This window comes from Calidris pugnax, unplaced genomic scaffold (genome assembly GCF_001431845.1).
Source record: "Calidris pugnax isolate Ruff unplaced genomic scaffold, ASM143184v1 scaffold219, whole genome shotgun sequence".
Taxonomy (NCBI): domain Eukaryota; kingdom Metazoa; phylum Chordata; class Aves; order Charadriiformes; family Scolopacidae; genus Calidris; species Calidris pugnax.
The window spans coordinates 4,261,241-4,277,028 of NW_015094507.1; the positions used below are offsets into that span (position 1 = coordinate 4,261,241).

A 15,788-nucleotide genomic window follows, 5' to 3' on the forward strand; every position below is an offset into this window, starting at 1 on the left:
CTTAGCCTTTGCAAAAAAAAAAAAAAAAAAAAAAAAAAAATTTTGGGGTTTTTTTGGGGGTGTTTTTTTTGGTTTTTTTTTTTTTTTTTTGAAGAAGGGGTAATGTTTTCTATGACAAATAAAAATATTTCTGGTTTCACTCATAGAGAAAATGCTACATAGCTGCTGTCCACAATCCTAGGACTCCATTATAAAGCAGTAATGTTATATTTCTTACTAGATGGGGTATTAATAAGACTGAAGTGTGAATAATACCTTTCTGCAAGGCACTAAGTGGCAGTAAGCAAGGATTTGGTATTATCCATATTTAACACATGGGGACATGAGGCCTTGCATTGAGAGTCAAGATGATGTTTGGGAGTAAACCTAAGTCTTCCAGCTCCTGGTCTCCTGAGCATACTTTAAACTTCTTTTCAGAATTTCCATTTACTTGGGAATAGTGACCTAAAATAAATATATAAAGTTTGCTCAAGTGTGGTTAATTTGCTTTCAAGATAGTGGTAGTTACATTACAGAATCTATGCTTTCAGGAAGTGGAGGAGTTATTCCTTTGTTGACTGAGATTTGGTAGTAGGTGTTCACGGAGAAGGCCCTTCATACCTGTGATTCTCACCGAGTTTTGAAAAATCTTGTCTCCTTAAGTCATGTCTCATGCTGAATTTACAAACAGGAACTGGAGGATGGCAGCAAGACTTGTTTAATTCTGGGGAGACAGGATCTTGGGAGAGATGGGTTAACCTTGTGCTGCCTGGAAGCGGGGGAGCGGGATAGCAGCCAGCGTGGTGCTCCAGACCCAGCTGTTTGCTGCTGACAGGTACAAGGAACAGCTGGATGAAAGGAAGCACACTGGGAACACCCTTCTCTCGCCCTTGTCACCAGCCTCCCATTCAACCACAGGGTCATTATCCAATTCTTTTTTTAAGGTTAAACCCTCTTTTGTAGGGAATTGTGCTGGGGCCCCGCTAATCCAGAAAGTGGACGAGATTAACATCACTTTGCACCATACACCTTGTTCTGTGTAGCAGTGCTTAGGTCTGTTGATAGGCAGGGAATGTAGGCTCTGTACAGGGCAGAATCCTTAAGCTGTTCTACCTTTATCTTGTTAAAAATGGGAGGAGGGGGAGGAAGAGGAGAAGAAAACCTGTTGCCCACTTCCCTTCTTTCCCCACAATGACAAAAAGACAACAAAAATCCAGCCCTTCCGGATGAGATTATTAAACTTCCTTGTTTTGCATAGGAAATCTAACAGTTTTTAATAACTGCAAGCAAGTTTCAAATAGTCATTAAAAATGATTCAAGGAATAACGGTTACAATATAAATCACGGTGCTTGGATAGTTGGGTGTATCACTGGAAATTCAGAGCTGTGAGTGGAATTTTTAAAAAGCCAAGCAGCCACTTGTCTCTGTGAATTGAGCAAGTGGCTTGATTTTTATTCTATACACTGTGTTGAACAGCAGATTTAGTAACACATTAGTTAAAATTGTTCTGATTTGTGTAGTCTGTTTGGCATAACAGATGCATGATTTAAGTATAAATGAACAGAATAGCATAAATGGATTGGTTTAAAAGTGGTTTAGATTTGCTTTCTGAAACTACTCTAGAAATCGCTGTCAATTTAATGAATAAGAGCCTGAAATTGTTTTTTAAATCTGCTCTTAAAAATGGGATGGAGACTGTACTTTTAGGAAGTGAAAACATGGTGTGTCTGTGTGCGTGGCTCTGTCTGTGGCTCTTAAAAGCCTGTGTCGTGTTTTCTTCATGTAAGAGCTTCCTACTTCCTACTAAAATGTCTGTCTCCTGCTGTACAAAATAATTAGATTATCACTGCCTTCTCTGGTGGTTTAGTTTGCAACACTACATTATATTTAGCACCAGAGGGAGCCAACAGTGCTTGTATTGGTTTAGAAAATTACGGCATCACGTTTTAATTCTTTGTGTTGCTCCTCTGTTCAGTACGTTCACAACACTGAAATGACAGTGTTTGGTGCAATAGCAAATGTCTCTTGAGACTGGCCAGCCACCGTAGATGTCTCTAGTGTGGCCCTGGCACTGTTTTTTTGGCAGGCACTGCATATAGGGGGGTACATGAATAAATGCCAAATATCTGAACGTATGACATAAGCTGCTGAGAATAACTGTGTGCATACAATGTTCTCTTCCAGGCAGCTTAAGGGCATTTGAACAGCTTTTTAAGGAAAGGTAGATAAAGAAGTATAATTTTAGTGAATAGCTGTCATTCCTCTGGGCATAATAACATTTGCATTCTTAAAACAGTTCCTAAATCATTAGCTTTCCATCCTGAAACTACGCTTAGATGTTTTCATTGGGGCAATAGAATTAGGTTTTCCAACTCTAATAATTCTGTGATTCTATTCTATGATTTTCTTTGCCTTGTGTCAAATTGTTCTGACTTCAGTAGTTGACATCAAACTGTATGTGCTCTGAAAGGGCTCATGTTTCTGCTAGCGTAAAGCTGTAATTCTCTTAATTTGGGATGGTCTGTTAAATCTGCAGCATTAGCATATCCACTTGAATGATAATTTGATATCATTTTGAGGAAGCTTTGAAGCTTTACGCCACCCAGGGTCCGAGCACATGGATGTATAACTGGGAGTCCTGCACAGGGAGTAGGGCTGTAAGGAACCTCATCAGAGTGTCTTGCTGTGCAAAATATTATTTGCTTGCAATAATAGCTTGAAGAAGATGTATTTATTGTTTTCTGGTATCACCAATCACCCACATAACTTGTGGTTGACGCTTGTATCTTGGGCTGGTAAACTTTCAGGAAGTTTTTGTTACAGAGTAATTATTTTAGCACTTTTAAAAGTTCACCTTTTCAGAGGTGGATACTAGTAGTACCGGTGAAATGGCTTCTGTTAGCATTAGTTTTCCCATAATAACCTAATGCTTGGCAATAAAGAGAGTGTAGAGCTAGAAATACCTATCTATCTGTTGGGCCCTAGGGAGGACAAGCTGTAGTGGTGTCACTCCTGGTAGATGTCTATGCTATTGCTATCTGCAATAGCAGATGTTCTGCAACCTTTCTGGGTTGGACAGTTTGGTGATTAATTAGCTGAAGCATTAGAAAACTTTTCCTAATATGACTTAGTCTTTCCTCCTAGGTCATGTTTTCTAGACCTCCGGTAGCTTTTGTTATTCCTTGAAGTTTCTCCAGCTGATTAGTACATCTTCCCTGAGGTGTCCCAACTGGCCAGTGAAGGCCTCCCTCCGGCTGAGGGCTCGTCTGTCTCACAGGCCATGCTTGTGTAGTGTTTGCTTCTTGCAGTGCAAGGTCGTGGAGTTCTGGTGAGCTGCAATCCCAGATCCTTTTCTGTGGAACTAGTGCCGAGCTATTTTCTATTCTGTAGATTTAAATATTTTTAGGAAGCTCTAGTATTGGGCAGAGCAGAGAGCAGCAGGGGAGGTGCAAGGCTGGGCCTGTATTCATCCTGTCAGGAGACTGTAGAAGTCAAAAACCTCCCACCATGGGAGGGAGGGTGCATTTCTCTCTCTGAGCAGTCGTGTCTTTGTCCCACTCATGCCTCACATCCCCTTCACTAAGTAGCACAGAACTTTTGAGAAAGTAGAGCACAGTAGCTGACTGTGCTGTTGCCTGCCTTGCTTCAGCACTAGCTTCCTTCCCATGGGCCAGGCTAGCGTTTCAAACTCCTGTGCAATTCAGAAAAGTCACTTCAAAAATAACAGTCCATCCAGAATAGAAATCACCTCTTGGCTCCCAGAGGTAGTGTTCCCATCTTTTCTTCAAGATAATTTTTCCTGTGACTGGTGGAAAGGTATTATTCACTTTGAACTGCAAGCTCTTAATTTCACCAGGAACCCAGGCCTTATTGCACAGGAAATTTGAGATCATCTTTTCTCATGAGCTTTGCTGATGTTGGGGTTCTTTGGCATTACCTTCCGAATTCCGGAAAATGTATTCACATTGTTTTTCAGACTTTGTTTACTACTGATCTCTTTCCCTATCAGTACTCTGCATGTTTGAACTTGTAGTCCCAAGAGATCATGCCTTTAAAACAAAGGGATATAAAAATTAGTATCCAACTTCTCAAGCAACAAAACAAAGCAGCATACTTCCACCTGCCATGTGGAATAAATTATATTTCTAATAGAGAAGGATCTGTATTATATTATACTTTTTATCCCCATTCTGAGGAAATCTGCTCAGGCCTTTTCACCTAAAGCAACTTTTTCTTGTTAACTCATGACTTTTGAAGGTAAGCATCAATTGTCATTTGATTTATTATGAAGTTACTAGTGTCCCTTTCTGTGGTGGAGGAAGTCCCCAAAGTGTTTGAAGATACGGGACCTTTATCTTGACTTGTAGTACAGGACTTAGGTTTACGCTAATATAAGTGTCTTAAAAGTTGAGGGGAGGAAATGCTTCTGTGGCAGATGTGGGTTTCTGAAGGCTCTTTCATGTTAGATAAGTGAAGGTACCTTGGATTTGTAGAGAACAGATGAGTTGGTCCCAGGTTGTAGAAGATGTGGTTTGTTTCCAGGTGAATGCATATCTGAGTGTCTGTGTAAGCACATGTCCGCAGTTTGCTTGTCCTGTGTGAATATGAGAACATGATGTGTATGTCAGTTATGTCTTACTAATGTTTTTGAAACATACACAGAAGCAATTTGTATATTGAGCAGTTTATTTATTATTAATGCTGGTCTCTGAAGACAGTCCAGGCTTGTGCATGTTCAGCTGAGTTCTCTTCTCTGCTATCCTATGTCCTTGGTACTGTCTTGAGCTTTCAAGGGGGGATTGTTTGAGCTGAAGGACAGAAATACAAATGATTCAAAATCGAGATCTGCCCTGCCATTACCCTTGATAATTCATTCTTGTGGCTGTAACTTTCTTTTTACTCATTTAAATGGATCCAGTTAGTGTTGGGTGACACCAATAGTTTTCCTCTGGATTCTGGCCGGCTTTGTAAGTAGACTCGCAGGCATCCAGGATGGGGGGAGATTGGCTGCTATTTCACAGGACACGTTGTCTTCCCCGTGTTTGTCTGCAGAGAACAGTGGCACAGGGAATATGCACCACCAGAAGCAGCCCCTTACTGTCCATGGGCAGGGAAACTGCAAATTTAGCAGACTCATACCTGAAATGCACATGTGAAGCATTTTTTGGTCATTCCCTAGCCCACCTTTAAGTGTTTTCTGAGTCTGACCGTTAAATACAGATGCCCTAGTGAGGTGATACTCTAATCACTGAGGCCAGGACGTGGCCTGCCTTTCTCCCTGCCGATGAGCAGAAGAGCACTAATTCTCTTGGTTGCTCAGTGATACTGGGGTGGGCCACAGTGGAGGTCCCTGTTCCAGCTGTGGCAGCTTGGCTGGGCGGTACCCACCGTGAGCCATGGAGGGGAAGGAGAACCACAGTCATGCTGCCTGGACTCTTGCCTCTCCTCCTCACCAGCTCTGCCTGAGGCTCAGGGGGTGGGCAGGGGGCCGTGATCCAGTGAGATGCTGAAAGCTGATGTCCAGGGCACAGGATGGACACCAACAGCCAAACAGCACGGTGTTAGTCCATTTTCTTCTTGTCATCTGCATAGACCAACTGAAAGCGAGCTGCTTATTTACAGACTGGGCTTTAGGCAAGCTAGACGTAGTTAATTGATGTTAGGGCACTCTAATGGCCATTACAAGAGAAAATGACACCTGGTGGGCCGTTTCGCTGTTTGCAAGTGTTTCAAAGAGATTTGGGTTCTTTCCTTAGGTGCATAATTGTCTAAAAGTGTGTTGGGATTTACTTTTGTCCTGCATCCCCTTAGCATCAGAAAGATTTGAGCGGAATTTAGTGAACCACCCTTCTCAGATGCTTGATGCTCAGATTGACTTTTGCCCCAGACATGGTGACATTCAGGATCAAGTGCCTTTGCTTTCTTCTACAGCAAGGGACTTCGGCAGGGACCTGCCAGAACCATGCAGGCGTATGTCACTTCATCAGCCTCAGTCCTTTGAGCGTGGGCTTTTAGCTTCCTGATGCTCAACGTGCTTGGGTGTGATTTAAATTGTTGGGCTTAGCAGAGAGGTTACTGCGTAGGAATGGAAGTATCTATGGCAGGCAGGAAGCCAGGTAAGGAGAACTACTCTGCATAGATGCTATAAAAATAATTACACAGCATCAAAATCTCAGGTAGCCTAGTCTGTAGTGCCAGCGGTTCATGTAGGGATAAAAAATAACTGGTAATTCTGGGAAAGGCAAGAGAATGGTACGATCTGCCATGACAGGTTTTCGACTTTTGCTTCCTTACAAAGTGTCATTTATCTGCAGTAGTGAAACATGACTGCAGCCTTGAAATCTTGTTTACAAAAATAAAGAATGCTCAAGGAAATAGAGGAAAAAGCAACAAAAGATGTGTGCATTTTACAAGACCTGAAAGTAAGCCAAAATCATTACTTTTTGAAAATAGTAGGGCTTTCTGTAAATAATCTAGCTAGCACATAAATAACTAACATGGGGATTGGGACAAAAGAGCTGGTTATAGGGGACCATAGAGCATGTAGCTACCACTTGAAGTCACTTATCTTGGTGAACCTGTCCCTTCAGCTGAGTTCCCTTGTAAAGAATGTACCTGGGAGCTACACAGGGAGGATTTGATCTCAGGATATTTATGAATTACAACTGGAGGTTCAAGAAATGGGGTGAAAAGGCATAGTCCAGGATATCAGTGAAATTTTTAAAAGAAAAAAAAATAATGATAACATAAAAATCAGGTTGTTCCTAAGAAAAAAAGCCATAAAATCGTCATATCTGAAGAAAAATACAAGACAGTGTCTTCAGTGACTTCATTGCAGAACTCGTCTGCGGGTAACTGCAATGGTCTTCTGTGTACCAGAGAATCTTCTCCTCTTTGAACAAAGAAGCTGAATGAAACCATGTGAGAAGTCCCGTGACGTTCACATAATATGCCAATAACTCTTTGCCATCAATGTAGACTTGTAACAATCATTCATGGAATAAAAGAACAGGGAATTTGTGAAGGAGAGTAGTTTCCATGGCACCTGGGTACAGTGTTTTCATTGAATCTCGTTGTGTGAGCTGCGATCTGGTTTCTGTAAATGCAAGTCTCAAGGGTGGGCTCCTGTCAGGTTCCTCCATGTCTTGAGCTCAGGCCACAGCTTGTGCCCACTTTTAAGTGGTGGCTTCTGGAGTCACAAAAGATTGAGGAGCTCGATGTCTGGAGATTTCAGTCCTGTGTAAGACTGAGTGACTGGAAATTCCTGTGTTGAATGTTACAGGATAAAGAGTAGGTCAGAGTAATGCAGTGCATCTGCATAACTCTAGCATCTGGAAAAAAAATTTAAAAAGTGATTTTAATCTTTTTTTAAAACATCTTGGACCCTTGAGGACACTTGAGTGTGTTAGCAGCTGATCAGAGGAAGGGAAAAGTGGAGGAGAGTTTGCCAACCTTAGTCACAACAGTTACAGAATTTCAGCCTGCTCTAGTCTGGCCCTCTGTGAGCATGGAGGGTGAGCATGAGGTTATCAACTCATACAAGGTGAGAGTAGCATTGCTGCCTAAGGTAAAATCCCTCAGTTTCAGAATTAATTATATCTGGTTTGGGCCTGCCCAGAGTGGCAGTTGCCATGTATATAAACAGAATTTTGAAAGCACCTAAATGCTGAAGGTTTTTGCTGTTGTTGGGTTCTTTTTGGCTTTTTGGTTTTGTGTTTTGGCTTGCCTTTTTTTTTTTTTTTTTTTTTTTAGATTGAAAATCAGTAATAAAGTGGTTGCTTTTATGGCATAATATTTTTTTTTTTCCTGACGGCATTTAAATACTGCTGTTGTTGGGTTCTTTTTGGCTTTTTGGTTTTGTGTTTTGGCTTTTTTTTTTTTTTTTTTTTTTTTTAAGAGTTAGGGTGATTGATTAGTAATAGGGAGGCTTCTGGGGACAGTGTTCCCACTGCAGTATGTGAGCTCTGTTTGTTGACCACTTGAACTTTTCTACACTCCCTTTAAATAAAGCTCACAGCCTGTGGTTATGTAGTGGATTAATAGTAACAGCTGTGGGCTAACAGAGGATTAAAACTGCCTTAGCGTATGAGAACATCAGTGATAAAATGCATCTGGTATGAAGTCTCCAAAGACTTATAGGATTGTATGTAAATAGTAAATATGTTTCTATGGTGCTTATCTTCTATTCTGCTTGTGACTGCTGGACTGTTTTCAGAATTTTTGTTTCTGGGTGCCATGAGGTTAATGATATTTTCAGAGAGGCGGTTATGCAAAGAGGTTGTGCATGATCTACACAGCCTGAAAACATTTGTACGGTGTTTTGTTGGCAAGGTTTTATAACGGGGGAGAGTTTCATGCTTTGCAGAGTGAAAAGCAGCGAGCGAGTTACACTCTTTGCTAGCGCAGCTCTGTTTCATCACGGATTAATTTGTCTCACCTTTTTTCCTGCAGGGATTTGGTAAGGTAGGGAAAGGATTATGAAAGGAAATATGGTAATGTAGTTCAAATAACACTGGAAGTTAAAAAATACTTTAAAATATCCACTCCAGGCTGTAGTGTTTAGTTCAGCCTATTGAAATCCTGCCTGTGAAGGAAGGCACCACTAAGAAACAGTCAGCCACAAACCGAAAATCATGTAGTGTCTTCAAGGGATAAGTGACAAATGGATAAATAATTCTAAAACATGTGGGCCAAAGATATTTTAATAGATCTGACTAGTAAGCAATAAAGTGATTAAAAAATGAAAAATTACTTCTGTTCATAGGTTAAGACAGCTCATAGTTAAATAGTTTTGGTATTTGTGACCAAGCACGCACGGGAGTCATCAAGGCTTTATATTTTCTTATATGATTATATGGGTTCTTATAAGGTCCGTTACAAGTTAAGAGCATATTCTTTTACCTAATCTTCAGATCAGCTTCCAAAATCATAGAATGATTTGGGTTGGAAGGGACTTTAAAGATCATCTAGTTCAAACCCCCATAGCTTTAACTAAAGCTATATGCATTTAACTAAAGTTTAAACTTCTAATATAGTCACTATTTTTGAAATATTAAATTCGTCTTGTAAAACAAATAATTTGGATGTGATTGGCTGATGACTAGCTAGGAGAATGTACATAGCTAAAATACTTCCTTTAATTGGGTTTTCACGTCTTATTTTTCCTATTAAAATTTGCAGTTGACATCTTTTCAATGTAAACATTTTTAATATGTCTTTTGTGTTAGTTTATAGATTGTATAATAAATATTTTGTATACTTATACGTTTCTGAGATGGTCTTGCTAAATACAACTCTCCCTAAATTTAAAAGAAGCAAACCAGCTTTGATCTTCTTCTGTACTTTTAGAAGATTTGCTTTTCCAGTGTGTACCCAGGCAGGTCTTCTCCCATGAAGTTAACCTGCATTTGCTGTTTATCTCCTGTTAAGATTGAGTTTAGTCATCTCGGTTCAGCATCGTTGTTTCCAGAAAAGCCAGTCACACTGCATGCTTAGAAGTGAAGCTTTGGGAAACAATTTCATGCTTGTGTGCAGGTATTTCCTCGTATAAAAAAAAAGTGGAAAAGTGAAATTAAAGGAGCGCACAAAATTTATTTTAAGTTTATTGAGAAGATTGCTACATGTGTTTCTGATGGGTGCTGACAACTCCATTCTGGAGTGGGTTATTGAGGTGCCCATTGCCTCACAGAGAGCACAGCACACCTCATGGGGCTGTAACGGGGGCTGAGGTTGAGACCTGGCTTGTATTTGCCCTGCAGTCATGCTAGTTCAAATGCAGTCACGATTTAAATAGTGATATAATTTGTGATATAATTATATAGTGATACTGTTTCTGCTGTATGCTGGCCAAGCGATTGGTGTAAGAGGTTAATTCTGGTTTAGTATGCCTTGTGGTATTTCACCCTAGGGGTAGGGAACATCTTATGTAAAGCAGTTAACCGAGGAAGTCTTAAGCAAAGTAAAAGGAAAGGCCTTGCAGGAAAGCCATGCTGACTATCTTATATAAGGACTTCTTCTGAAGTTCTTTCTGCTCCACTTGTAAATCTTTTTAACCTGTGTCAAAAGTCAGCTCTGGCAAAGAGAGAGGGGCGAGCAGACGCCCAAGTAAAATGAAGGTGCGAGTTTTGTTTGTTTCCATTCTGCTTTCTATTTACTTTTTCCTGCTTATGCTTCTGGCCCTAGGAGCAAGTAACAACAGAAGCCTCGCTCAACCCCCACAAAATCTATAGAGTTTTCAAGTCATATTTCTACAAGATTTGTGTGTTATTGACGATTGAGCACAGACCCTTTGGAATATGCTTAAGTGAAAGTTACATGGTAACTATAGTTTAATAGCTCATATCGTGATGAGATTCCAGTTCCAGTAGTAAATAAGACTAATTGCAGTCTGGCCGTGGTGGGGAAAAGCCCACAGATAATGTAGATCCAGGATAGTTGAATAGCATTGTTACAGTATTCTTCAGCATGAGTCTTAAGATCTAGGTTTGTTTTAATCTCTGTTCCATTCCTTTTTTTTTTTTTCCTCCAAATAAAATACATGTATGACAGGCAAAAGCAGCAAATTAACAGTTTGCATCAGAAGATAAGGGAGAATGAATTACGAGCTCAACATGCAAGACTGAGCCATCTTGTGAACTGCGAAGAACCTTACATGGCTAACTTGCAGGTAGGATGCACGTTTTTCTTTTAGCCAAGCTTTCCATTGCCTGGTAACTGACGCCTGAAAGCATGTTCACAATTCACTGCGGGCAAAAATGTAGAGCTTTTGTGATTATTGATGGTTGTGTGATCGTATAACTGTAAATTGCATACAGGAGAGTACCCTGTAAGTGTTGCAGTTTACCTTACATTCAAAGAAGTCTAAGTTATGTTAACATTTTATACATACTTGTTTTGAAATCTGATAAAAATGGGGTAAGAATGAGGGATTGTGGCACTGTAAGAACAAGGGTTTAACAGCGTGCACATAGCGCAGTTGTACAGGGAGATACTAGGAGATGAAGTGGTTTGCTAAGAGAATACCTGAAAAAAACTGATGGAAGATTTTCTGAAGAGGAGAAGGAGGTAATGCTCAAAGGAGGGCTTAGATTGTTTCAATAGAATAGAAGGAATTGATATGAGAAGGCAAACTGACTGGTGGAATACCTTTGCAGAAGACACCTGAAAAGGATATGGATTAGTACTCCTAGGGAATACTTAGTCTGAAAGGGAATGTGTGGTGGTACTTTGGGCATACCTGTCCTAGTTGTTCTCTAACCAGCACAATATCAGAGAATGTAAGGATGAGGTAGTATAGGCGAACCACAAAATGCAGATCAGTTTGAGGACTGTGGCTGCCGCCCTGTCACAGCACCCAAGTTCCATCTCCAGATCTCAGCATATCCAAAAGGCAATGCAGAAAGAGAATGTTAAAGGCAGATATGCAGAGAAATAGCTTTTCTGTCCCTCTTTTATTACCTTATCTTTTTCTGTCACAAACACTGCACCGGGATCTCAGCCAGTGTACTTCAGCATGACATCAATTATGTCCTTGAGGTAACACAACTGTGCATCAGGTGAAAATCTGGTTTGTGAGAGACAGGAGAGAAGTTCAAGCAGAGCCTTACTGTGAAGTTAGGTATTCGGAAACTTTTTCAGACATCTAGGAATGTGGCTTTTTGGTGCTTCCCAAAGTTCTTCTATAAAATACTACAAAATTCTGTCTGGATTAAGATTTTGGGGAAAAATAATACTGCAGAAACTAAAATTTTACTGTACGTATCTTAGTATGCCATAATACGCTTCAAATAAAGCAGCAGATGCATTCATCTTTCTTAATTTGAAGAGTTAAAAAAGTTTATGATGTATTAGGATTTATGCTTCGTTTGTGTGCCTACTATAAGATTAATTTACGAATGCAAATCTCCTTTAATGGAGGTTTTAATCTCTTTTAATGCTTTGCTGAAGGAATGTCACGAGTTAAAAATAGTCTCTGCTTAGTTTTTTTAAAGACACCAATTTATGTTATTAAGAGGATCTTGAAACTGAAAGCCTTATGGGATGCATCTCCTTTTTTATCCCACATGCAGTTGATTTCCATTTTGTGCTTGTCTGTGGGCAGTGGAGGTAGAAGAGTAATATTAAACTGCATGAAATGGAAATGGAGGAGGATTTTTGTAGAGAGGACAGAAAGTGAAAGGTCTGCCTTCTGATCATAGCCCTGGTCTCAGGCTTGTCCCCGCCCCCTTCTGCACTGCAAGTGTGATAGCTCTAAGGTTTGATTAATACTAATTTTCTGGTTTAGAACGATCTTGAGATTGGAGCATCTCTTATTTTAATATATTTGTAGCCATTTTACAGAGTGCTTTTCTTAGGGAATGGTATGATAATGCAGTGGCAGGGATTTGGTTTGACAACACTTTTTGTTTGGATTTTCAGGGTTTTCTTTTGGAAGAAAAGTTGCACCTCTTCCATAAACCTGAGAGGAAAGTGGCCTTGCATGTATTTTGTGAATGTAAATGTGTCCAGCAGCTTTATGTTTTTTTTCCTCCAGATTCCTGAAATACATGCTGTTGCTTTGTATTCTAATGTTTGAACGATCAAACCCCACCCTTCCTGACAGAGGAAAAAAATGCCGGACTTGTTTTCTGCTGTGCTGCTGAAGTATAGGGTGGTATGTGTACGTTCGTTTGTGTGATTATTTTATTTCTTTTTGTAAGCAACCACCGTATGAGGGCACATCACTGCAACCTCACGTTTCAGAAAGATCAGCATCCCACCTTGAGGAGCTTGAGCGAAAGATTGCAGCAGCTGAGAATAAGGAATTACAACTCAGTGAATTTGTAAAACAAATTTCAAACAAATCTAGTGAGGAGAAAAAGAAGATGGAGGAGAAAGTAAGTGTTTTTTCATGTTCCAAATTTCCTTTTGATACTGTTATAGCATCATATGTTTTGTTTGTTAGAAAGCAACTTAGTATGTGGGTTGCTAAGCTATTTTCAAAAGGTAGCTAAACTATCTGTGATAGAAAAATTAATTGTTAGTGAATGTAAGTGTTGGCAATGGATAAATCTGAACTTGTAGTGAACACATCCTAAAAAGCAATACTAGATGAAATGGCAATCATGGTGAAGGTTTTAACCAGGTATCAGTTAAACTTGCTTTGAAGAAAAGCTGCTCTAAGAATTCATGTAGCTTGAAGTGTTTATTACAGTAAATAAAGTATCATTTAAAAAGATAGCAAGTATGAAAATGAAATCCCTATTTTTAGCATGGCCTGTATTGTGGGCCTCGTGCTTTGAGGTGTACTTACCAACCTGGATGCGCCCGCTCGGCAGGAGTGATTCTCTTGTAGCCTTGCTAGGATGTGCAGAGTAGGCTTTGGTCTGAGACAAGGAAGAAACTTTGGTGGCTGTGTTCTTGGAACTGTCTTGACGAGGAGTTTCTTTGGAGTCTGAAGCAATACCCACGGGTAGTTTTGAATGTCCCGACAGCCTTCCTTTACTGCAAGCAGGAATGTGCCATTGACCACGTGGTTCCTAATTAATGTTTAGGGATATATTGTCACTACTGCCTTTTCTTCTTTGATCACTGGGCTTAGATTTGTATTAATGCAGGCTCGAGGGGTGGGAGCAGTATGGTACAGCGAAGTGGCAGGTGGGAAGACAAAGAAGAAAGCATAATTAATCTCAAATTCTGCCTAATCATTTCCTGTGAATCCTGCCGTATGCTTTTCACTAAGGGTGACATTCGGGAAGGGCAGGAATTGGATGCTGCTCCTTCCTTCTGTCTCAGCTTTTACTGCTTGTGTTTCTCAGTGGGCAGGAATCGCTGCTGTAGGCGGTGGCAGTGGAGAGAACCTGTGCAGCAGTGTTGTGTCAGCAGGATGGGCTGTGGCAAGGGGCCTGATTCACTGCACAGTCCTGATTCACCCTTAACACCCCTCCATCTCCTGCACTGAACAGAAGACTCTCAAGGAGAGAAAGGGCAGGGGGGAGAGCATGTGTTTCTGTAATAAAATTAGTGCTCTTCTGTTTGAGGGAAGACTCTGGAGTGAGGAAAGAGTTGTGTTGTGTTCCCATGAGGGTGTGGCAGGCCGGGAACCCGTGCAGTAGGTTGGGTGCTGAGCCTGGGGATAGCCATCTCTGGAGTTCCTCTGCTGTGCTTAAAAATCTTGGTGTCCTGGGTCAGTGCTGATGTTCGGGGACAAAAGTACAATTTCTGTACAGATCAGAGGGATTGTTGCCAATAGCTGTGCTGGGGTTATTTCCGAGTGAATGTCTGCCTCTCAGAGAGGGTTTTTCAACCCAAAGCCAGATTTAGGCAGGGAGTAGAGAAAATGCTAGTAACTTTCAGGTGAGCTTTGCTTATAAGTGTATGCTAAAAGAACACATGGAAGTTTAGGTTAAGGTACTGTTCTACTTCTAGAAATGTTTCTACTTCTCTGTTTGCCCCACTTCTGTAAATAATATCTTTTCCTGCATTGGAGTTTTTAACATACAACATTTAAATACAGTCTACAGATGCTATGTTTTTGACAATAAGGGACAAGCTGTGACTGTTCAGTATAGGTGGAAGGAAAGAAAACATAAGGAACACTCCCATTTCCTTGACCGTCTTTTGTCAGTGGTTAGAAGTCTAGGGAAGTCTCCCTCCTCACAAACCCAGGATGTGTTGGAACTGGAGAAGGTTCAGGGAAGGGCAGCAAAGCAGGTATTCATCAGAAAATCACAGGAGGGCTGATACGGTCTTCTTGCTGGAAAGAAGTGACTGTGTGTGATAGAGTCTGCAGAGCCTTGAAGGGCACAGAGGGCAATCAGCTCCTCACTGCAGCTCTTGTTGCAGGACTGAGAGAACATCTAGTGAAGCTCTAGGAGCCAAGTACATGATCAGCAAAAGGAACCAATTCCTCATGCCAGTTCTCTATGGAAAACCTCTAGATTGTATCTCTGAAACTGTTGTTGATGTTAAGAATGTAGGTGGTCTCAAGGGGAAAATGGGTGAGTGATGGAAGTGCTGCCTTATTCTAAATGCACAGAAATAATAACTGCCTCAGGAGTGCCCCTAAGGTGAAAGCAGCTAGAGACTGGGAAAATGTGTTTTCCTTGTTCTTTTCCTACTGTAGACATCTGCTTGTGGCTGCTGGTGGAGATGGGATACCAGGGTAGAAGGCCTCTTGGTCTGAAGCATTGTGTCCCTTCTAACATTAGGGTAGATATACCCAATACTTCCCTTTTGAGAAGCTGCAGGGCCAGCAGAGATCAGAGGTGCTCTTTGTCACTGCTGGCATCATACCTGTCTTTGCCCTGTCCAGACATACCAAGCAAGGGAGCCTGAAAGCTTTGTTCAGTTCTGAGGTCCTGATAAAATAAAAGGTATAAAGATTTCTGGCCTTTTGGGCATCCTCAGTTTTGTGGCCCGTATAGAAGGCTCTCTCTGGAAGAACTTTCTGATATTATAGACTTAAACTTTTCCGTAGGCTCTGTTACTGAGCTCTGACATTGACAGTGTCACACTTTTATTTCTCAGTGAGATAAATGTCTGTGGCACCGAAATAAAAGTACGTTTAGCATTTAGTCTAGTGACAAGTGTTATTATCTGTGACTTACTACAACCTTAGTTCAAGCAATAGAGATACTGTTTTTCATTACATTGGATTATGACTGGAAAATACTCTTTTTTCCTGCTGCCTTCCCGCTTTTTTGACCTAGGTAATAAATAATAATAAGTACCATGAGTGCGAGCAAAGATAACACAATATAAAAAACCTTTGACATGCTGATGGACAGTTGAGATGTCTGTAGAAAAGGTGTTTAAGCAAGCCACTATT

General features: G+C 40.7%; 1 protein-coding gene and 1 long non-coding RNA gene across 2 annotated transcripts in view; one reads left to right on the forward strand and one right to left on the reverse strand.

Annotated features, from left to right (window-relative positions):
- CEP85L (centrosomal protein 85kDa-like) overlaps nt 1–15,788 on the forward strand; it is a 114,479-nt gene that overhangs the window by 83,937 nt on the left and 14,754 nt on the right. The window contains exons 5-6 of the mRNA XM_014964504.1: nt 10,529–10,646; nt 12,679–12,855. Coding sequence (XP_014819990.1) covers nt 10,529–10,646; nt 12,679–12,855 — 295 coding nt within the window. The remainder of the gene's footprint in view (nt 1–10,528; nt 10,647–12,678; nt 12,856–15,788) is intronic.
- On the reverse strand, nt 4,649–13,657 carry LOC106901643. The gene is made up of 2 exons (XR_001414337.1): nt 13,272–13,657; nt 4,649–7,311 (listed from the first exon to the last, which is right to left on the reverse strand). It is a non-coding gene; the product is annotated as an uncharacterized LOC106901643 (long non-coding RNA).